This window comes from Lemur catta, chromosome 5, assembly GCF_020740605.2.
Source record: "Lemur catta isolate mLemCat1 chromosome 5, mLemCat1.pri, whole genome shotgun sequence".
Lineage (NCBI taxonomy): Eukaryota > Metazoa > Chordata > Mammalia > Primates > Lemuridae > Lemur > Lemur catta.
In genome coordinates this window covers 102,514,848-102,539,679 of record NC_059132.1, presented here as the reverse complement: position 1 = coordinate 102,539,679, position 24,832 = coordinate 102,514,848, and the positions used below count along the sequence as shown (strand labels likewise).

Sequence of the window (24,832 nt, the reverse complement as noted above, 5' to 3'; positions counted from 1 at the left end):
TTTTAGAGTTTTGTTTGCCTATTTAGAGTTTCTTTTTGAAGTCTGAAGATTTACGGAACAATAAATGCCATTTAATGCTGTATGCTATTTTGGATTTTTCATTGGTTTTAGAATTTAGGTAAAAATACTTAGCTTAAATCTTGTCAAGTTTGAAATTACACTGAGAAGTATTGTACAGTAGTTCATCCCAGTGAAACAAATTATGGCCACAGCAAAGCGTGCTATTTTGTTTTTTTAAATAATAGGACGTAGGCATTTTAGTATAATAAATGTTTTCAAATTGTTTGGTGGTGGGGGTGGGGGTGGGGGGAGGCTAGGAAGCAAGGTTTAAGAATGGTTTGGTTTGGCTCCTGAATGATATTATTAATATACCACAATGCAAATTTTGGCCATGCAAGTGGGCCAACTTACAGCAGTCCAAAACAAAGCACATTTACTCAGAAGTGTGAGAGATCAATTGTAGACAAGTCCCATCTTTTGCACAGTATTCAAAAGTCCAACCTTGTTTCATTCCCCTGGGAGCTGGAGAAGCTTGACTTGTGCCAACACCTCCTGATTAATGGAGTGGGGCAGAACACAGATCCGGAGGTGGGGGCTTCTCTTCACTGAGCGCACAGCCTAGCTTCCAGAAGTCTGGGTGTAAAAGAGGAAGACCTAGAAGGACAACCAAAGTCAGCGAATTTGTCGAGTGCCTTCCTTCCCCACCTCCAGCCAATTCTGGTTGCTCCTTCCCAGGTGCTCCTAGTTCTCCAGAGTTTCTGACGGTTTAAAGTTTCCGTTCTCCGCCCATATTGCTCCAAGTGCAAATGCGACCCCCTTTTCATCTTTTAGGACCCTCGCCTCAGAAGGCAGGTCCAGTCCCCTCCGTGAAGTTGTTCCAAGCCTGAGCGTCTGCCCTTACTCTTCAGTCCCACCCTCCTCCACCTTAGAGGTTGCCCGCCGATGCCCGACGGTCTGGGGATCGGAACGTCGTCCCCATCTCCCGGGGCAGCTGCTACCCAAACCGCGCAGCGCCAGCTCCGCAGAGCAGTGAGTCGCCATTCACTCGACTCCCGCGCGGGGCTCAAAATCCGGGAGGGGAGGCGGAGGTTGTCCCAAAGCCTCCGGAACCCCTGCCCATCGCTGAGTCCTGCACCAGGTGGGGAGTCATTGCACGTTAGCGGGCAGGGTTAAGCGAATTCACACCAAGAGGTGAATGAATGACTGAGCTCCGGGGCCTTCCTCGGATGTTGGTATTTTAAAAGAAACTGCTTAGTAACCCGGAAGAATATGAATGGGGGGACGGTGATGTAGACCTGGTTGGAGTGGAGTTTGGGGGCTGGGAGGCTCCCGGTCAGGCTGAGGGGCTGGCGACTCCGAATGCTGTGTCTAGGCCCTGCGGCCCTGCTGCCCCAGCATTGTTCTACCCGGAGCCCGACGTCCGGCCCTCCTCAGTGGGGAGCAGCACGTAGTAGTTGCTGAATAAATAAATGCTTGTGGAATGAGAGACGATCCGCGTCCCCTCCCGGACGGATCCGGGCCTAGGAAAATCTGGCCTCCGGCCCGCCGCGTGGGCTCCCTCCAGCGTGGCCGCCCACACCTTCTCGGCCACGGCGGGGCTCCGGGTGGGGCACTTCCCGGCGGGCGGCTGGACGGAAGGGACTGGATGTCGGCCGCGTCCACGTCCAACCGCCCTCACCCCAGCAGGGGAGGCCAGGGCAGAGCGCCCTCTGTGGCCGCCGGGACCCCTGCTGGAGCGCCCCGACGCGCCGGGGCAGGCTCGGTGACTCCGCGCCCCAGGCCCGCGCATGGCGGGGGGGTGGCCTAATCGCCTCTCAGGGCCAGGCCGGACTCTCCCCCGCGGGCCCCTGGGGCCGGCGAGTTGCGGCGCTCTCGGACCGCGGGAACCGCCTTCGCTTTCCGCCGCGCGGCCCGCGGTCTCCGCTGAGGTCACCGAAGGCCAGGCGCCCTGCAGAGGCCCCTCGGGCGACGCCGCCCTGGACATGCCACGGACACGCTTCCAGCGCTTTCGGTGCTTTTCACACTTTCCCCAAACCAACCCCGGGGTTCCGAAGGGGCTCTGGGCGCGGCGTGGGGGAGCCTTTGTGCCCTCCCTGTTTGTTGGGACTTTTTCTTCCGAGGAGAGCTTCCCCCACCCCTTTCCTCTCGAAAGTCTTGTGGTTTCCCTAGAAGACGGAAAGAGCTAGAGAGGGTTGCGGAGACTTCTTTTTTGCCATCTTTCCCGTCCAAGAACCCAAAACTCTAGGCTTCTGGCCGTAGGGAGATATTTGGGGTCAAGGCGAGGGAGAGAGCAGTGCATTCCTTCGCCCGCCTCCCTCCCACCTGGTCCCTCGGCTCCCCTCCCCCGCCGCAGGCTCGGGCCGGCGCCCGGGCTCTAGCAGCGCCCCGGCAGCGGCAGGGTTAAGCCCAGGAATGTGGCGGCGAGGAATGTGCATGCTGATGAGCCGCGCGCGGGGCGGGGCGGGGCGGGCCCGGGGCGGAGCGCATGCTAATAGCATGCAAATGAGGAGGCCCGTCGCCGCCGCGGCCGCCGCTCCGCCGAGCTTCCCGGATCCGAGCCCAGACGGCGGCGGCACGGGCAGCCTGGGCGCCGCGACCCTCGGCGGCCACAGGGGGCCAGGGAGGAGGAGGAGGAAGAGGCGGAGGCAGCAGCGGCGGCGGCGAGGAGGAGGAGGGTTCGATCGCCTGCTCCGACGCAGACATGGTGGACTGAGCCCCAGCGGGGCCGAGAGCAGGGCTTCCTGAGGCGCCTCCCGCGCGTGGTTCCGCCGCGCCCCGCGCCCCGCAGCCCCTCGCCGGCGCCCGCGTCGGGGGCAGCGGCCGGGCCGGGCAGTCGCGTTCCCGCCGCGTCCAGCGCCCGGTCCCTATGGAGGCGCCGCTCGCCGGCGAGGCCGCCGACCATGCCTAGGAGGGCCGGGAGCGGTCAGCTGCCGCTACCCCCGGGGCTGGGAGGAGGCCAGGGACTACGACGGCAAGGTCTTCTACATCGACCACAATACCAGGAGGACCAGCTGGATCGACCCCCGGGACAGGTGGGCGGCCGGGCCGCGGGGTGGACGCGGGACCCGCCTCGGAAGCGCGGCGGCGGCTGTTGTCCGGGAGACCCGGCCGGGCGGCGGCGCCCGCGGCGCTGGGGGCGTGGGGCGTCGCCGGCCCCGAGGTACCCGAGGGGTCCCGGGAAGGAGGCGCGGAACCATCCGCCCTGGGCCGGGCTGCGCCAGCCGGCCAGACGCCATGAAGGGGCCCGTTTGAGCCGCCCCTCCCAGGGCCCCTTTGCCCACCCCCTTCCCGACGCCCCTCCGGGATTTTTAGATGCTCCTGGCCCTGAGGGAAGGGTGGAATTGATGCCCTGGGCTGGCACTCCACGTCCAGTTAACGGACCTAGAGGGGCCACCGGGGCCCTGTCCCAGGATCGCCTCCTCCTAAAGTTGGCCAAACTGAGTCTGGAGGGCAAGTTGGGCCTCTGGGAGGCGGGGAAGGGCTGGGCCTCAGAGGCCTGTGCAAGGTGGGAACTAGCCATCCAGGCCACCTGTGGCATCTCTCAGGCTGTCCTTGGCTTCCGAGTCTTGACTGCAAGTTCTTGACCGGTGCGCCCCAGCCAGGCCAGAGGTGCTGAGCAGGGAAGGGCGTGCTGGGCCCTGGGAGTGGGTGTAACTGGCTTTGCCCCTCAGATTTTAGAAACGCTTGTTTTGAGGTTTTACTACCTATTGTTAGTCTTCACCTGAAAACTTGAACTGACTCTCGGATTCTGAATGCGGGCAGATTCTGTTTGGAAGTAAGAAGTGGTGAAATGAATTGGGTATTGAGGAACTCTGACTTGAGCTTAGCCTCGTTTGTTTTTTTAGTTCTCAACACACACATTTTATTCCCTCCTGGAGGTGAAGAGGAGAAGCGTAACAAAATCATCTCTGAAATTCAAGAGCTGAAGTTTAGCTGAAGGTTCACAAATGTACCTCTATCCCGTCTTTCTTTTTACCCTTAAAAGGAAGATTTCTTGAAATTATTATAAGAATAATAGGAGGTATTCCTAATTGTAAATTTAAATAATATATCATCAGGGATAACTCCCACATGTGGACTTTTGTCATTTCTGAAAAGTCTTTGCAGCTGTTTATGGAATGTGGCCTTAGGGATTTATAACCTTTTTTAGGTGCTTCTATTAAACATTCCCCTTTTTCTCAATTTGAAGCTGAAACAGTTTCCTGTTTTATATTCTGTTACTTTTGTCCTAAAAATGGTGTTTTTGAAAGCTATTGAAAGCAGTTATAGGAAAGTCATAAATGACATTATAAATTTATGGAACAATCCTTGTTCAATTATCCATGACGGTATGGGTTTAGGTTTCCCTCCTGAAAAGGCACCTGTGCCGAGAGTTCTGTCTTGCCACAGCCCGGCTGCCTGTTGCTGTCCTGATGAAAGTTATGACAAGCATCACACCTTCACAGTCTCTCCAGACATACTAGTTGTTGTCATAAACTTCACACTCCAAGCCAGTTATTTGACTTATGCCATTGCACTTTGAAACTACTTAACAGATAGTAAATGTCAGTGCTGATGGTGTGCACCCAACAGTGGCTTTTAAGGCACCTGTATAAATATTTGACTTTTACAGTTGTGTGGTAATTCTTTCTGCTTTCTGATACTTGTAGTTTCAAGTTATTGAAATTGCGATAAATTCTTGAACTATTTAGGCATTTTGGGTTCTCTTCTGCTAAGTTTACATGTTTTATTATGTGTAGTATATTCTCTTTTGTGCTTACCAAAAAAGATTACAAAAATGTGTATGCCTGGGTCAGGCTGATGGAAAGTGAAGTAAAATTATGAGATTTGGCTCACCCATATCACCACTTCTTTCACAAGTCAAGCATGTCCTTTATTTTAAACTCTGAATGGATTAGCAATTATTGTAAAGTCTGTTTTCAGGAAACTGGGTAACCAGTTCATTTGATGGGGACAAATAGTTTTGAATGAAGTGCCTTATTATTGCTCCAGTTTTATTTGAAGCTGTTAGGTCTTTAAGTATTTGGAGCTATACATTTGACTAATTATAAATATTTCTGGATCTCAGTATTAGAGTTTTAAAAGATATTCTTTGAGATCAGAGTCACTATGATATACTCAGTTTAAATTTGATTTTTTTTTTTCAGGGAAATTAAGTGATTTTAAGTCTTCCTAAATATAATAGCTTAAGCCATGGTAGGGGAGGATATTTGGAATAACTGTTAACTCTTGTCAATTTTGATACACATTTACCAAACCTATGGAAAGTGAGATGTTATGCAGGCCAATAGGAGTGTGTGGTGTGTGGATTCTTTTGCAGGATCAAATTACAAATCCTGAAAGAAAAATGATTTGATATACTATGGGTCTACAGTCCTTTTGAACTATTAAAGCCATTTAATTAGAATGGTCAGGATGATTTACTTAGTCATATTTGTTATGCTAGTCTGTTAAGGAAAAGAATTTTGTGTTTCTGATAGTCTACCAGAATTTGTCAGGTATTTCTGATTATATAGATACTTATGCTGATTTAGTTGGGGGAGGGTGGGGGATTTTACAAGAGCATAATTTCATTCAACAAGTAGTGATGCTAGAATACTGCAGCATTATTTTAAAATATATTCAAGCTTTTGGAGGGAGATGACATAATGCAAACTTTGCTGGGACGTGATCAAAGCTTGTATTGCTCCACCTCTTATTAACTAAGCTTAGATGAGTTTCTGAATCCCTCTATAAACCTCCATTTTTCAATTCTGAAATTAAGATAATACCATCCATCTACTTCATAGGGATGTTTGTGGGCCCCAAATTAGGGCCCAGTCAAATAGTAGTTTAGTGTTGACATTTAACTGAGTGCTTGACCCCAGAAAATAGTAGGAATACTAGCACATACAGTATTTACTCAGTGTTTATTATGTGTTAGCCACTGCTAAGCTCTTTAACTGTGATCTCATTTTATTTTCCCATTGGTCCTATGAGGCAGATGCTATTGTTATCTTCCAGTTACAGATGAGGAAATTGAGTCAGACAAGTTGCTATTAAGTGTGAGCCAGGATTTGAAGCTAAACAGTTCGACTCTAGAACTTGTGTCCTGAATCATTCCTCTAAACTGCCTTGACTCCTGGGCATGTTCAGGTGTCCTTAGGTGGAGTTCATGGAGGAGCAGAACCTTTTTGCCCAGTGCCTATTTTTCAGGCTGATAACCAGTCTAATCCTGGGGAAATCACCCTGTCCGTGATTCCTTGTCCCCTTCCCCAAGAGTGTTATTTTGCAGGTTTACCGCCTGATTCACCTCTCATTTTGCTCACCAGGAACACCCCTTGACCACACCAATTGGTGTTTATGATGGGCCATAGATCTTGACCAAATGGTCTGGTGCTTAAAAAAAAAAAAACGAAACTGCATTCAACAAAGAAGAAGAAAGTGGGATGGATTCATTGCCTATTGGAGGATTAGAAGGCTGAGGTGGGCAGGCATCAGAGACAGGGAGAGTGTTTTTATGAACTTCCAGGAGAATTTTCCTCATTTGCTATCCTTGGATTGAATATTACCGAGAGATAACCTAAAAGATTTTCTGCCACGCAAAGCGACTTTATGTTAAAGCTTACTGATAGACCTTAATCTGTGGCTTATGGTCAGGGTCAGGTGTTGAGCAACCTGTACCTTCTAATTGAAGAGAAAGAATCTTGGGGGGTGGGGGTGAGAGGAGGAAAGGGTGCCAGCTGGGTATATCATTGAGGTCAGAGCTGGCTTTCAGCTCTCCACACCCCCTTGGTGGCATGTGATTACGTTAGGAGGAACTCCATATTGTCTTTCTTTCAAAGTCAAAATAAGTAATTTCTATCACCCCACTGCTAGAATGTAAACTCCTGAAGAGCCCTCATTGCTTATTATTGCTTTTCTTAGCCTTTGAACATGGTTAAGGATGTTAAATAAATGTTGGTTAGGTCAGTTAACCAAGTCAGTTTGTTAAATTAATGAAAGAATATTAGTTGAGCTACTCTTACTTCCAATTTCTTATCAATGAGCTTTCAAAAAATAAACCCATAACCACCAATAGAGACAATTGATTTTCCAATTAGTTTAAAAATAATGAGAGAATTGAGCTGATACGTTTTGAGTACTGCTATAAATATGTGAATTACTTATAGAGCAAAAAACCCAAAATGAGCCCTGATGGTTTTGATCACAACTGCCATCGTCACAGATTGCTGGGAATTGTTCCTCTCCAGCAGGCTCAGTCTGGGTGCCAAGTGGTTACTGTGAGTTATTTGAGTGATTTATGGTATCTAAAGTGTAGAGAGGTTGTTAAAAGAGAATTTTTAAAAAATCACTCCAGGAAGCACTAATTTAAACTATGCTGTCTTCCAAAAATTCCCAGTGAAATATTTCTTCTTTTCAACATAGTTTGCTATAATGCTTGCTGGAGTGAGCATACTATTGCTGTTAGTATATTCGAATGACTAAGATTTCTTCAGTGACTTTCATAGTCCATAGTTTGCAGTTTAATTTTGTTGGAGGATTCAGGACAATAATTGCTTTTTCAAGAAATAACTATTATTTATAAACATTTATAAGTATGTTATTTGTTTTGAGCTGCACATCCCTAAGTTTCAGCTACAGAGTTAGTCATGGTGACATGTGGCCTTCAAGCAAGCTGGTATTTAACTTGAATGGGAGGAAGTCCTGGTGTAGAAGCCACTGCAGACCCTGCACTACCCGGTCAGTGGATCTTGCTTGCTTGTTTCAAGTAAATGTCTGTAGTCAAATGAGGCTGTCATTATAGAGGGGCATGACTGGGGGCTTCTTGCTTATTCAAATTACAAGAGACAGTGTTATCCCTAATACACTGTCATGTCAGTTGCTTGAGATAGGGCCTGAGTCTGGGTATGCTGTTGTCCTGTGAACTTGATTGAAAATGGGTGAACTGACCTCTTGTTAGAATTTTGGACTAATTTCTTCATTTCTGAAACTCCTGTTATTGGAAAAACTTCTACAGAAGAATGTAGAATAGGAAAGAGATTTTTTAAAGGCACAGTATTTATACAAGTTGTGGGTTAAAAGGGATTTATCAAAATACAGTTTCAGAATGTTTTCAGTGTCTTCAGTGTTTTTTTCCAATTATTTTTTTTTTATTGAGATCAAAAAAACTACATAGCACAAAATTGATCATTTTAGTTATTTTGAAGTATACAATTCAGTGATTTTTAGTAAATTCATAATGTTATGCAACCATAACCACTGTGTAGTTCCTGAACATTTTCATCACCCCCAAAATAAGCCCCATCCATGCCCATTAAGAACTCACTTCCCATTCTCCTCCCACCCCTGAAGCCTTTTGCAGCCACTAATCTACTTTTTTCTCTGGATTTGCCTCTTCTGGACATTTTATATAAATAGAATAATATGTGCCCTTTCTGTTTGGCTTTTTTCATTTAGCATAATGTTTTCAAGGTTCATCGATGTCGTAGCATTTACTTCATCCTTTTTTATTTATTTATTTTTTTTATTTTTTCAGAGGTGGGGTCTCACTCTATTGCCCAAGATTGATTTGAACTCCTGGGTTCAAGTGATCCTCTTGCCTCAGCCTCCCAAGCCTGGCTTCATCCCTTTTTATGACTTAATAATATTCGATTGTATGGACATACCATATTTTGTTTATATATTCTTCAGCTGATGGGGATTTGGCTTGTTTCCACTTTTTGGCTATTATGAATAATGCTGCTGTGAGCGTCTCTGTACACTTTTTGGTATATACATAGCTAGAAGTGAAGTTGCTGGCTGATAATGGCAGTTGTATTGTTAACTTTTTGAGGATTTGCCAAACTTTTCCATGGTGGCTGCACCATTTTACATTCCCACCAGCCATGTAGGAGTATTCAAATTTCTCTACCTCCTCACCAACACTTTTCTTTTTTTAAAAAGCTTTTCTAGTGGATGTGAGGTAGTATCTTATTGTGTTGATTTGCATTTCCCTCTTCACAGTGTTTTAATAGCCTTAATTTGACCCAGGCCTTTCCCATTTATTCTAGCCTTTTATAGCCATTGCTGTTCTCCCGATCTTTTTGTGTAGTCTGTTACTTGGCTAAGAAAAAATTCAGTGGGAGAAAGTAGAATTTCTTTTTAGTTACATTGCTCTTCCTTTTCCCCCATATTTGATGCTTTGAATGATTTTAACAATAACATTGTAGAAATAAATTAATCAATAGTTTTTATTGTATCAACCAGCTAGGTACCCTAGACTCCGGGAGATGCAAAGATGGGTGAGATTTGGTCCTGGCCCAGCTTGCATACAATCTAGTGGGCATAACCATCCTTCGAAAGGTGAAGACAGTTTTGAATATTGTCTGTTACATTTTCTCTGTATCCCTTTAATTCAGTGTAATGGGTACCTTCTTCCTAAATACTCAGGGAAAACAGTTGAGTGAAAGATAGAATATACTGGCAAAGTGCATAGTAATTTTTGTCTTCATGTCAAATGTGATGTATTTTATGAGGCATTGATATCAGGTAGATAAGGCATCATAATGTGTGGTGTACATATATTAGCTTATTCAAAATGATTTGGTGTTTAAAGCTATTTCTTTTAGGTATTTATATATGCTAAGAATTAAATCCATTTTTGTTGGTTGATTTTTAAAAAAATAGTTGGAGGAAACTTGACACACTGCCTCAGTCAATCAAGATAAACATCAATAGGGATAAGTCATGTTGATTAAACCCTTGATAACAATGGCATTTTATCTTTGTGGTCTCTCTCCAAAAACATAATAACTCCAGGCTAATTTTGAGAAAAACACCTACTAGATCCCAGTAGAGTGACATTCTGCAAAATATCTGATCAGTATGCTTCAAAACTGTCAAGGTCCTCAAAAACAAGGAAAGTCTAAGAAACTGTCATGGCCAAGAGGAGCCTAAGGAGATGCTGTGATTAAATGTAATGGGGTAACCTGGGTGGGATCCTGTAACAGAAAAAGGACATTAGGTAAAAACTAAGGAAACCTGAATAAAGTATGGATTTTAGTTAATAATCTATCAATATTGGTTCATTAATTTTAATAAATATACTAATAGGGGAAACTGTGGGATATATGGCAACTCTCTGCACTAACTTTGCATTTTTCTATAAATCTAAGACTTCTAAAAAAAGTTTATTTTAAAAAATTACAAAAAAATATCACACAGAACAGTTGGAAGTGTTTTTTTTAGTTAAAGTGTGACCATACTGTATAATTATGGGTTTTTTTGTTTATATCAGAAACAGGGGTGGGCAAACTGTGGTGCAAAGGCCAAGTCCTGGCCTGCAGCCTCATTTTGTGTAGCCCTCCAGCTAAGAATGTGTCCCATATCATGAAAGGGTTGTACACAAACAAAAATAAGAATATGTGACAGAGATTGAATGTGGCCCACAAAGCCCAAAATGTTTACTGTTTGATCCTTTACAGAAAAAGTTTGCCAATCTCTAATGTAAAGTAAGATGATAAAGTCTTTAAAATATTTTTTTTTTTTTTTTTTGGAGACAGAGTCTCACTCGGTTGCCCGGGCTAGAGTGAATGCCGTGGCGTCAGCCTAGCTCACAGCAACCTCAAACTCCTGGGCTCAAGCGATCCTCCTGCCTCAGCCTCCCGAGTAGCTGGGACTACAGGCATGTGCCACCATGCCCAGCTAATTTTTTTTTTGTTTCTATATATATTTTTAGCTGTCCATATAATTTCTTTCTATTTTTAGTAGAGACGGGGTCTCGCTCTTGCTCAGGCTGGTCTCGAACTCCTGACCTCGAGCGATCCACCCGCCTCGGCCTCCCAGAGTGTAAAATATTTTATATGAACATTTAAAGGAAATATTAATCTTTCATGATAAAATGGCATGTTTGTCAGTGATCATTGATCATTAATGTCACCAATAATTTGAACTCTGGGTACTGTGTAATATAAAGATGAATCAGACACAGATGCTAAATTTGAGGCATTGTCTTGCATCTCATGTTACTTTTCTTACAGTGAAATGCAGCATGTTGTTTAAAGTTTTCCAAACTCATTCTTCTTTGAAGTGGCTGGACCTGATGGTCGTCGAGACAGGTCCGTTACTCTTATGGGAGTGAGTTCATGGGTCCCCAGTCAAATGTAGCTGCCTGCTGATACTATATACCTCATATTTATTTTAACAAGAAACTGAGGGACTTCTTTGGAAGCCTGGCTTTGCCATGGCAGGGCCTGAAGTAGAAATTGTTTTTGTGGTATGGAGACAGTTCAACCGTGATCTAGTCAGTCAATGACTCTAGATACCAGGCATCGTTAGATGATTCTTAAAAAAATTGTACATAGGGACATGAGAAAAACAGGCAAAAATCAGTTTTTGGAGGTACCATAGTTTGTTTACAGTTTACTGTTGGAAGCATAAATATTATAGTATTATGTTTTGATAGAAATATTGACTTTCCTGTGGCATATTGATATTTATAAAATCACAAAGTAGGTAATGCTCAGGGAGAAAATAATTCGGTATATTATCCTTACTGTGCAAAGATATGCCTGTCACACTCAAGGGTGTCCCAAAGACTACTGTGTAGAGCCAAAATTTTTTTGTTTTGTGAGTAATTTTTCCTGTACTGTTAGCCATGATGTCAGTAAAGAAATCCTGGTTCCAAAATGGAGCAGGGAAATGGGGCAGTCGTGAGCTTACAGAATTGTGCTTGGGGGAACCATTCTTATGAGGGGTTATGACAGTTCCAGTGGAGAATTTGAACAGAGGTGTACATTTAATGTACTTTGGTTTCACTGGGGGTAGAGGTAGGAAATTGAATTTTAAAGAAATGTAGACATTATTTAGATTATGAAAATTGTCATTTTGAACTAAGTACATGTCTGTGGTATTTTTGTAAAAACGAGTATGCCAGGATTTGGAAAGCAAAGAGGCTTTCCTTTGGTGTGAAAGTTGCTGCTTCAGCACATGCAGTGTTTCTTTCTAGTGTGGCCTGGGTTGTGTTTGTCACCAGTTCTGAATGTGAACAACAGAGGTGAATGCTGACTTACAGAGATCAGTACTATAAACTCCTGATAAAATTCTGACTTAGTAATGGACTGTGGAATGTGCTGTGTACTTTATTGACATTTCTGCATTTTATTAGAAGGTAATTTTATTAAGTAGCAGTGATAGTCAATAAAGTTTAAATGTGATAGACAACTTTTACTGCAAAAGATTTGGAGCACATACAGTTTCATTTAGTGTAAGACTTTGCCATTTTCCTCAGTATTATGCTTTTTAATGGAGATAAATTAAAATTCCAGTTTTTTTCTTTGAAACTGTGACAGTGAATGAATGTGTGGAATCCACTTTGTACATAGTATCACTGGGCTATCAGTTTTGTGGACTTGCTGGTCTAGGTGTAGTTTTGAGCTGGTCAATAATTCTGTCCACACCACATATTCTTTCCCTGTGTGATGATTATCAGGGTGTTTGGATTTGGTAGAAACAGATCATTTACTTTTTTCCCTCTTTGCTTCGCTTCCCTCTTCTCTGCTAGATGACACAGCTAATGACACTTCTCAAAGGACGGTATGACTATAAACTGGTATTTAACTTGGCAGAATGTTTACCATAATATTAATGCCCTGGTTTGCTCTTGTAGATCCAAAGACTACAAAACTAACTTGGTTGTCTAACTCCCCTTTCAGCCCTTTAGTTGCCACTAGAGGTATGCCTGTAAAATGTACGTAGATAACATTTTTGGGAAATTTCCTAGTGTCTCCTATGCGAGGAGCATCTGTGTCTGTATCACTAATGTTTTCATGAAATCGATTCTGTGCCAGTTGAGGATAGTAACCTGCTTTGTATGTACTCCTTTGTGCTTCTGCTTAGATTGCCTGTCCCCACGGGGGCACTTAGGAACACTGCAGAGCCCTGTACCCATATAAATGAGATGTAAGCATTTCAAGGACCTGTATAATTTGTCCCAGCTTACTTTACTGACGTGACCACCTGGTCATTCACTCACTCATTCATTCAGTCAATCATTCACCAAACATTTATTGGAAACACTATATGCCAAGCACATACATACCTTGGGGACACAGCATTGAATGAAATAGGTAAGGACTCTACTTTCATGGATTTTATATTCTAGTTTGTGGAAGGCAAACGAATTATAAAGGCAGTAGTAAATGTGCTGTGATAAAATAAATAAGGTGAAGTGATAACGGTATCAGCAGGAACTACTTTGGGTTGGGTGGCCAGGAAAGGCCTTTCTGAGGAGGTAACATGAGGATAGGAGCCATCCATGTGAAGACCTGAGGGAAGAATAGTCCATGCAGAAGAAAAGGCTGTGCAGAAGCCCTAGCTGTGCTTTGCAGGATGATAGCTTCTGGGAGTATTTGGCTATTTAAATTTAAACTAATCGGCCGGGCGCGGTGGCTCACGCCTGTAATCCCAGCACTCTGGGAGGCCGAGGCGGGTGGATCGCTCGAGGTCAGGAGTTCAAGACCAGCCTGAGTGAGACCCTGTCTCTACTAAAAATAGAAAGAAATTATCTCGCCAACTAAAAATATATATAGCAAAAAAAAATTAGCCGGGCATGGTGGCACATGCCTGTAGTCCCAGCTACTCGGGAGGCTGAGGCAGGAGGATCGCTTGAGCCCAGGAGTTTGAGGTTGCTGTGAGCTAGGCTGATGCCACAGCACTCACTCTAGCCCGGGCAACAAAGTGAGACTCTGTCTCAAAAAAATAAATAAATAAATAAATAAATTTAAACTAATCAAAATTAAGTTAAGAATTTAGTTACTCTGTCTCACTAGCCATACTTTAAATGCTCAATAGCCAGCCACATGTGCAGATACAGAACATTTCCATCAGTGCAGAAAGTTCTGTTTCGCTGTGCCTTCCTAACGCGCCAGGGAGGTTGGTGTGTTCAAGGAACTGCAAGTTGGCTGGGTGATTGTGATGTAGGGACAGAGAGGGAGGAGGGTCTTATGAGATGAGGCAGAGAGGTAGAAAGGGGTCCAATCATGGATGCCTTGTAGACCGTCAACATTTTAATGGTGTTTGGGAGCTATTGGAGAGTTTTAAGTTGAATGGAGATAATGGTGGGGCCTATGGATGTGTGCACGTATGTGCGTGCAAAAGAATCTGAATTCATTTTTAAAAGAGATCACTGCTCTATGGAGAAGGAAATGTAGTAGACGCTTTTGCAATGAGATAGTCTAGGTGAGAAACAGTCAGAGATTGGTCTAGAATGATGGCTTTGGCAACGGGGAGCAGTGAATGGATTTGGCATAAGTTTTTTAGATAAAAATGAAAGCACTTGCTCATGATTTGGACATGTGAGGCATGAGGAAAAGAATCAAGTATTTGCTGATTTACTGATGGGGAAAGACCAAGGGAGGAATATGGTTGGTTAACATGCAAGTGGATTGGTAATCTGGAATTCTATTTCAGATTTATAGGTGCGAGATGTCTGCTAAGACTTACAAATGGAAATATCTAGTAGATAGCTGGATGTAGAGTCTGGAGTTTAGGAGACAGCTCAGAACTGGACATACTAAATTTTGGTATATATGGATAGTATATAAAGTTGTTGGAATGGGATGAGATTTCTGGAAAGATAGGGAAAGAAAATGTCCCAGGATCCCAGGACTGAGCTTTGAGGCATGCCAATATTTTTTGTGAAATCTTGTTCCAGCTAAGATGATTTATTTGTTTTCACTGGAACATAATCTTATACTTTCCACCACTGTGCTAAACATGATGACAGTGAAGCAGATGATGATAAGTACCATTTATTGAGCCCTTCACATGTTATCTCAAGCTTCACAAGGGCAGGTACCGTGTCTGTCTTGTTCACTGTTGCATTCCGTTGTTCAGCTCTGTGCAAGCTCTTAATAATTCTTTATTGAATAAATGAAACCTTTGAGAGGTACCATTATTCTCTCCATTTTAGGAAACTGAGGCTTAAGAGGTTAAGTGACTTCACTAAGGGCACAAAGCTGTTAAGTAGTGGCAGAAGTCAACCACTGTCTGTCTGACTTCAGAGCTGTGCATTTAACTCATACTGTCTCTCACTACTGCTCAGAAGGTCCTTTGGCCTGCTCTCTTCAGATTGGTAATCATAGCTCCCTTCAGGATTTAGCTGAAGTATTATCACTTGAAGCTTCCCTAAACAATTTATCCACACATAATCTTGCAATGCCCTAACCTTAATTTTTTAAAAAAAAATATTTTTAGAGATGAAGTCTCACTATGTTGCCCAGGCTGGTCTTGAACTCCTGGCCTCAAGCGATCCTCCTGCCTTAGCCTCCTGAGTCACTAGTAGGCAAGGGCGCACCCAGCTCCAGTACCTTAATTCTTATGGTACTTGTTTTTAGCATCTGTATTTTTTTTTTTTTTTTAAGAGACAGGGTCTTGCTCGTTTCCCAGGCTGGAGTGCATTGGCACTATCATAGCTCTCTGTAGCCTCAAACTTCTGGGCTCCAGTGATCCTCTTGCCTCAGCCTCCTGAGTAACTGGGACTACAGGGGCACACCACCACGTCCAGCTAATTTTTTTATTTTTTGTAGAGATGGGTCTTGCTGTTTTGACCAGGCTGGTCTTGAACTCCTGGCCTCAAGCAATCTTCCCACCTTGGCCTCCCAAAGTGTGGGATTACAGGTGTGAGCCACCACGTCTGGCTGCATCTGTATTAAAACTAAATGTGTATTGTGTTTTGACTCCTCAAATTGAACTACTGTTTTTTCAGAATTTATTTATTTTCCCGAACTAGGTTTTAGGCTTCATTTTGTTAAATCATACATGATATTTTTTGTTTATGCCACCTCACAGGACATGAAACACAACGTCTTGTGCATATAGGTTGCTCAAATAAAGCCTAATTTGATTCTGGCACTTCTACCTTAATTCCAGTGTTTTATGTTCTTCTAGAGGCTGAGATCTAATATGCTGTAAATCCTTTTTATCCCTGAAAACCGGTCGACCTTGTACCACAGCCTCCTCCCAATCCATGCTTCTGTGGAACATCTCCTTTCCAAGTATGCCACTTACCTGCACCCCTCCGTGCCCTGCCCTTGTTTGAGGACAGGTGAACTGACTATGAAGGATAGAGTATTGCCAGAGGGATAAAGCTGAGCCCCCTGTAGTTCTTTCTCCTTGATTTGAACCCTGGTGGGTGATCTATGGTCTGAGAAAGCCTGAGTTTCACTGCAAAGGTGTAAATTACAGACCTTGATTGGGAATCTTTTTTACCTTGAGTCTTGTAGTTGAGCCTAAATCTTGGGGGGAAAAAATAATCTCTTTCAGTAAATTGCCATGTTATAATTTGCTTTAAACTGCTTGGATTTGGATCCAGGGTAAAGAACCTTCATAAATAGGAAAAGATAGACACCCAGAGGGAATATGATGTATTTCTGTTTGGTTTACTTACATTATGAAACTTACCTGGAAGTATATAAGCAGTCACTAAAATGGTGATCAAAGAGGAATCTTTTCATTTGTATGTTCTTTATCCTGTCAGAGGTTGTTGATATTTTTTTGTCTTTGTAGTAGTTTAATAGTGTATTGTATATCCAGTTCTATTTGGGCATCTAGTTTTCTTACGTTTGTACTTTTGACTTGGTTTGAGATCCAAGTTTGTGAATTTTAACTAAATGCCTAGATTATGCATGTGAAAAATCTTTTGTTCCTGTGTTGCTATGAGCAACAGTTGTTAAAATTAACTTTCCTTTTTTTTTTTTTTAAGGAAATGGGGACAAATATATGAATTTTAACAGATTAAAAAAGTCAACATTTAGTGTTGTGAGTGTTCTGCCTATAAAATAAATGGTTACTATGACCATAATTATGGTGGTGAAGAGAAGAATGCAGAAGTGAATAATCATCAGACACATTGACAAAACATTCCTAAAATACTATTCAAATGAGGAAAGATGTTACAGACTGGGCTGCAGCCCAGTAGCCAAGCAGCCAAGCATTGAGTCCTTTTGGTTAGTTGTCTGCCTGGGTTTACTATTGTGGCCAAAAAGAAGCTGTGTATAGTGGTTTGCATAGAAAGGCCATGATTTATCTGAAATATCCTAACTTTTTTTTAAAGCCTTGTCTCTCTTCCTCCCTACACAACACTTTATCTCATTCTTAAAGACTTCTATTGTCCTGATGTTATTTGTTTCATTGCTTTCCACCCTACTCCAGTCAAAATTTTAGTGACTCCTGGTGATGCCTGAGACTCGTTATTCGATTCTGTTATGTGATTTTGATTTTACTCCTTTGTGCTATTTAAGCCAGTAGTGTTTACCTAAACTGATGGTAGTGAAGGACACAGGTTGGGCCATTTGAGTGAAAATCAGGAGCATTGCCCTGGTCCTGCCCTGGAGCACTGCTTGACAAGTTTCCATAAATTCCCTCTCCAGAAGGGCACTAGGAATCTGGCTGGACTAGGAAGCCAATTCCCCAGTTAAAGGCATGGGGTCCTGGAACAGCCCGGTTTAGGGATTAATAGTGATAATATAATTAATTCTTCTTCTGAGAATACAGGACTCAGTGAAGAGACACCCTTTGTCCTCTTCCTGCATTCTCGCCTCTTCCCCAGCTCACTATTGAGAACAAACCCTGAAGCACTAGTGTTTCATACAGTTTGCAAGAAAACAGAACTTCTCTAAGATTTTGGAAGAACGTGCTGAGCGCCTCACCTTCAGGAGTGGGTGTCAGGCTCCTCTTCACGTTGGCTTCTTTATATAACCATGCACTTTGCCCATGTATGTTGGAAAACAGTGATTTTTTTAAAAACCAAAATTCTTATTGTAAATTTTGAAAATTTAAATTGGATTTTAATATTTTTTGTTAAGGTATCAGTTTTATAAACAGTTATAATTTTAGGATGTTAATTCTACAAGATATTCTGGGTTATGGGTGGGAACTTAAAATTAGCATATAGTATTTGAGATGGATATTCATTTAACTCATTAAGGAAAGTTTTTATGTGCAAATCCTGGAAGACCATGCATGTACTAAGTTCATTTTCTTTCTACTATTTTCAATTCTTGTTTAGTCTTTAGTACCTAGATTCTTTATTCTGAAATATATCCATAGTGATAATTATAATGTATGGTTCATAATTCATCCATGGAATGTAAATTTGTTTGTGGTGGGCTTTAAGGAAAGGCACAATGGAAACGAAAGTTATTTAAACATCTGGTTTCATCAAGTTATCAGAAGTGATGTCCTAGCTGTAGAGATGAAAAGTTACCTTTACAAGTACAGAAAGGATGTTTTTGCTACTTTATGATTAAATCCTTCTAAGTCAATTAATAATTTAGGGATTGAAGAAACAGGAAAGCTAGTTTTCCTTTTCTGCCCTTGAAGAGGAAAGTGAGGAATCATTTGGAAAGTCAGTTATTTTAACATTTTCAAGGTCAGCTGCCAGAAAGGGTATATATATACATTTTATGGAAAAATACCCTATTCATGTTAAATAAATCACGGCACATAGAAAGCAATACTGTGAATTAATAACAAAGAAAGATGTATGGGTGCTGAGATACAAAGATCTCTTCTGTAATTATGTTTGGGTTAAAACACACACACACACACACACACACACATGCATGTACACCTATTCTGACATTTGTGAACTAAAACCATTTTGAACAAGGAACCTTTATTAGTTGGTTACTTCTGGGGAGTAAGACTGTAAGTTAAGGAAAAGACTTGAATTTTATGGAATTACTTTCTGGGCTACTTGAAATGATTATGTGTATACTTTACTGTTTTTTAAAAAACTTTGTTTAAATAACCCCCTTTGCTGAGAAAAACAAGTTCAGATATTTCAAATTTATAACTAAATAGTAGGCCGGGCGCTATGGCTCACGCCTGTAATCCTAGCACTCTGGGAGGCTGAGGCGGGTGGATTGTTTGAGCTCAGAAGTTCAAGACCAGCCTGAGCAAGAGCGAGACCCCATCTCTACTGAAAATAGAAAGAAATTAGCTAGACAACTAAAAATATATAGAAAAAATTAGCCAGGGATGGTGGCACATGCCTGTAGTCCCAGCTACTCGGGAGGCTGAGGCAGTAGGATCGCTTGAGCCCAGGAGTTTGAGGTTGCTGTGAGCTAGGCTGACGCCACGGCACTCTAGCCCAGGTGGCAGAGCAAGACTCTGTCTCAAAAACAAAAAACAAAGCAAACAAACAAACAAGAACATATAACTAAATAGTGGAGCGTACAAGCATTTGTTTAAAATCATGTTTCCTAATTTCCATTTATATTAAATATTATTTAATTTTACCTTGTCTTCATTTTTGGGGAAATTCTTTTAAACTCCTCTGGTGTAAGTTGGATGTCAACAAATAAAACATATTTAAAAAGGAACCTTGTGGAAGAAAATAATGAAATTGTTGATATGTGTAATGTTTTGTGATAACTGTTGCCCTAATACAGGTTGAACATCCCTTATCCAAAATACTTGGGATCCAGAAGTGATTCAGATTTCAGATTTTTTAGGATTTTGGAATATTTACATTATATGCATACCAGTTAAACATCCCTAATCCAATAATCCAAAATTCGAAATGCTCCAGTGAGCATTTCCTTTGAGTGTCATGTTGGTGTTCAAGAAGTTTCAGATTTTGGAACATTTTAGATTTTGGATTTATAACTGTGACATGACAAAAGACAAAAAAAGTGAGAGAATATTTGCATATAATCAATAAAAAATTAGTACCCTGAACAAATAAAGATCTGTATTTTAGTAAGTAAATAAAAAAGAACATGCAGTAAAAAATAACAGCCAGTTCTCCGAAGAAAACAGAATGATTAATGAATATATGGAAAGATCTCAATTTCATTCATAGTAAGGGAAATGTAGAGTAAAATTCCAGTGGAATACCATTTTATTTCCATCAGATTTACCAAAATTAATAGGCCTGATAAAAGCATGTGTGGAGAGGTTGTGGAGAAATAGGAACTTTTATTACTGTAGATGGAAGTGTGAATTGATAATGCCACTTAGGAGAGCCGTTGACACAGTGCATTTCAGGTTAAAACATGTGCATCCCTATAAGCTCAGGATTCCACTAGTAAATCTTGAGTGTACAAGCAAATTCATTGTAGCGTAATTTGTAAAAGTAGAAAATTGGTAACAGTATAAATGTCTGTCAATAGGGGATTGTACTAAACAATTTTTATGGTTTACTTATGTAAGAGTGCTGTATGGCAGGTAACTGCTATACAGCAGTTAAAATAAATGAACTAGAATCTTCCTACACATATCGACATAGATAAATCTTGGTGACAGTGTTTAGAGAAACAAAACAAGTTTCAACAGTAAATATATATATATATATATAGTGTATCATTTATGTCAATTTAAAAAAATCCCACAAGACTAAGGTATATAGCATTTATGGATATGTACATATGTGGTCAAGATTTAGAAACAGGAATGCTCTGCTCCAACATCAGGGTAGTAGTTGTTTCTGGGGAAGAAAGGGTATAAGAGGGTTGTTCCTAAAAGATGTCTACAGTTCTTTATATTTTTAGATCTGAAGTTAAAAATAGCATAATATCATTTCCTAAATCTTGGTGTTACAGACATTAGATGTTCATTTACCTCTGTATTTTTTGATATATATTAAATATACATTTTGAATTTTCTACATGCCTTTTCACTATGTAGAGGTACTTTGTGCTTTAAGATATTAATATGATAGATTTTATTAACGGATTTCCTAATTTTGAATTTTGGTATGAGGCCCACTTGGTTATTTTTATGTTGCTGGATTCTATTTGTTAATATTTTATTTAGAATTTTTACCTTAACATTTGTGAGAGTAGTCTAGTTCTCCCCCCACCCCCTTCTTTGGATGCTCTGTTTATCAGATTTGGGTTGTAATGTTATGCTGACTTCCTAAAAAGAATTTGGAGCTTTCATTCTTTTCATGTTCTGGAACAGTTCAAGTATCATTGGAATTAATTGTATGTTCCTTACAGTTTGGTAGAGTTCACATAGTTTATTTGGTCTCATACTTTTTCTGGGAGGGAGTTGCTTGCTCTTGGATAACTGTTTTGGTATCTTTATGGCTGATTTCCCTGTCTTCAGGGATCAGTTTGGTGGTTTATATTTATTTTCCTGGAAAAAAAAAAATCAGTGTTTTCAAATTTATTGGAGAAGATAATCCCTTAATGTTCTGTTTCTTTCTACTGTATCTGTGGTGGTTTTCCTGTTTTCATTTATTACTTCATGTATTTGTGCTTTTTCCTTTTTTTTTTTTTTTCCTCTCTAGGTTACCTAATTGCTCAGTTATTTGGGTATTTTTTCTTAAAGTAACCAGCTCTTGGGTTTATTACTATTAACTACTGTTTTTCTAATTCAGTACTTTTTGCTTTTGTCATTATTTATTCCTTCTTTCTGCTTCACTTTCCATTTCTTGACAAATTATCAAATTTAAGTTTTGCTTAGTTTATTTTCATTATTGTTACTAGCATTTAAAGCTATAAATATTCTTTTGATCACTGATCACTACTTTAATTGTATCAGAGGTTCTGATATGTTGTGATTTCATTGTTATTTTGTACTTTACTCATCAGTTTTCAGTTTTGAATTCTTCTTTGTTCACAACTTAGACTCTGTGGTAGCCCAAACTCCCCCACAAAAGCATAGAAATGACTAGTAGACACACTAAATTTTTCTGATGGAATGTGTGGCCAAAGAAATTGTCCCAAGTGCGGAAATTATCCCAGTGCTGCACCCCTGCCATGGCGTTTGAAATGACATGGGGCTATTAGGGCTGCTTTTAGTGTGTATGGGACCGTCCTGGGGTAGGGCTGGTACGGAGTTACAGTCTTTCTGTCCCAGCTTCTTTATGCCTGTGGTGGCTGAGGGCTGAAGATCTTACGTCAAACGAGGCATGTTTCCTGGAGTGAAGATGTAGGTGCATCCTCAGTTTTTACCAGTTCAATTGCAAATGACTCACAGTTCAAGAGCACCGTGAATCTGCTTTCAGGTGTTGAATTCAAATTATCTGACAAACATTTCCAGCTATACACGGTGCTCCCTGGCAACTGTTCTGTTTTGGCATTGTAGCTATCGTTGCCTATAAAAAACTATTTTTATAATTATTGTAAGATTTTCAGTAAATTTGTTGCTATCATTTTAAAAAATGAATGTTAAAAAGTTTTCCGAAAATGCTATTACTAGTGAAAAGTGTGAGGAATTCTATCCTTCAGTCAAATGCTTGTTTGATTGTCTTCATTTGTGAAGGAAAATGGAAACGAGATTTAGTTTGGCATTGCATTATCTAATACTAGTCTAAATTTTTATAATATTGTCTAGTTTTCTTGCTACCTCCTGCCCCCACTCAACATTAAGCCTGTTGAAAACTTCTCATACTCAACTCAGTATGCCTTTCTAGGAATTATTTTAGTATCAAAGTAGAAAACTCTGTACAGTCCTTGTTTGAGTTTACTCCTTTCTGTAGGTGTTTTATATATCTGTGTTTAAGAAAAATTCATGCTCATTCTCATCTATTCTGAATTCTAATTTCAGATTAGAGGGGAGAAATAACATCCCACACTCTTGGCTGCACGGTGTCGAAGGCCTTTAGGACTGTCTAATGAATGCACACAGTTGGTGAGATGAGAGGTGTTGGCCTTGTTCACATTCATGGCTAGACTAGGGTGAGGCAAGGCACATCGCTAAGGAGAGGCTTGGGGCGTACAGTTTAAGGAGGCACTTACTCTGCCGCTCATGCAGTTGCAAGATCAGCATGGCAGGACCCTGGAATGAGCGCCCCCTTGCATTTGGTGCCCCAGGACCCTGGCTCACCTCACCTAGTCCTGGCCCTGTGTAGTTCCCCCACTTGTCCACTCTTTCCTACTTGTGCAGAGACTCTCTCTGAGCCTGTTTACCCTCAGAGTAACTAAGAAACCACCACCTTGTGTATTCAGGTAACTTCTGTCCACTGCTGACAGAACTGGGTGAGAACCAGTTATAGTTTTGGGTTGTTTGAGAGATAATGTCAGTTCTGCTTTTCCAGGGTTGCGTATGCAGATATGGTCGTCACTGGGAGCTCATTCCTAAGCTTAGTCTTCTGGGATGCTAGTACGGCAGGGAAGGCTTTCAGTTGCAATTATATCCGGGTCTTCCCAACCCAGCTGGTAATATGGGATTCCCCAGATACCCACAACTTGTTTCCAGATGTGACTTGGGTCACATAGATATGTGAGCATAGATATGTTAGATATGTGACCTTCTTCCTACCTAATTGTTGTCATTTTCATGGTGAATAAAACTAGGGCTTTCTTAGGAATAGCAGAGGAGCTCTCGTAGGTGAAGTGGAACCAAAGGTTCCTTTGAACTTTCCAAAACTTACATATTGTTTTACTTTCAGATCCAAGGATATATTAGCTTTTACATCAAACCTAGTTGAGTGAATGAGAAGAATAACTGTGATTAGGAAAGTCTTCCATGGCCTCTGTGTGTACACACTAGTTTATTTTTATCTGTTAGAATGGGAAAAGAATTGTCAGAAGGAAGCAGAGTGCTGTGCCAAAATTCTCTATTATTTACTACACTCTAGGATTAGTTGCATTTTGAATTAGCTGCAGGGTTGAATGTGTGTATATATTTTTTATATTCTTTATTTATTGTTGTATAACAAGCTGTCTCTAAACTTTGTGGTTTAAGTGGGTGCTTTCTTGAGTGACACAAGTAGTTATGTGACTCCCATGCTCACTTCACGGTGGACTTCCTTCAGAGTATGACATCACCTTCCTCTACTCGGAGTCAGTGGTTTTTTCAATGTGTGTGGAATACACGCTGATTTGTATTTTAGGTTCTCCATTCTGCCCATCTGGAGTCCTAGCCCTCTTCCTCATAATCCATGACCTGTCGATTCATTAAGACAAACTCTCCTCCTCCAGCTTTCTCTCAGCCTCAGGTCTCTCTAGTTTCCTTTAATCTGAAGCACATGTCATCAGCCTTTCTTTGTGTCATGACCCCGACGTTTCTGAAGGATCCAGGTCAGTGGTTTCATAGTATGTTCCTCAGTTTGGATTGGTTTGTCGCATGCTGCCTCGTGTTTAGGTTTTAGATTATACATCCCTGCTAGAATATGCCTAAGATATGTGTCTTTTTGCTGTAGCACATCCAGAGGCACATCACGCCCTCCTCCTTGATGATGCTGCTTAGCCAAGGTGTTGCCTTGCTTCTCCATTGCGTAGGGACTAGTTTTTAACCTTGTAGCTAACAACCAGTCTATGGGAAAACACTTTGAGAGTGTATAAAAATTCTGTTCCTCATCAGACCTCCGCCTTAAATTTAGCATCCATTGATGAAGTTTGCCTGCTCCAGTCTTTACTATGTAGGTTGCAAAATGTCGACTTTCTGTCTTTACCATTCTCTCTACTTTTATTAGTCATCATTTTAGTGTAAGGAAGAGCCTTCCATTATTGCTTATTTATATGTATCCATTTGTTATCATTGTGGTTGATAATCTATTACTGTCGTGTGGATGCTCAAATTTTTTCTGGTTTGGCTCCTTCAACGTACAACGTACAATTTGTAGGATAAATTTCTAGACATGAAATTGCTGGCATGTACCTTTATACTTTTTAATAGATAGTGTCAGTTTTGCCATCACACAGTGTGTTCATTTGCACCAGCAGTGTTTGAAAATGCTTGTTTCCTTACAACTTTACTGATTCTCAGGTCTTCAATCTTCATATCTTTCCTGATCTGATGTGGGTGGGATGGGTGGAGAAAACCACAGTGTTTTAGTGTACATTTCTTTGTTAGATTGAATTCTTTCATAGCTTCCTTGAAAAATTGTTTACTTAAATAAGTCAAATAAATTTAA

General features: G+C 41.4%; 1 protein-coding gene across 1 annotated transcript in view; it reads left to right on the top strand.

Moving 5' to 3' along the window:
• The first annotated feature begins 2,810 nt into the window (after window positions 1-2,810).
• The window catches only part of WWC2 (WW and C2 domain containing 2), a 171,269-nt gene continuing 149,247 nt past the window's right edge, over window positions 2,811-24,832 (top strand). The window contains 2 exon segments of the mRNA XM_045552450.1: window positions 2,811-2,936; window positions 2,938-3,032. Of these exon segments, the coding sequence (XP_045408406.1) occupies window positions 2,901-2,936; window positions 2,938-3,032 (131 nt within the window). The 5' untranslated portion in view covers window positions 2,811-2,900.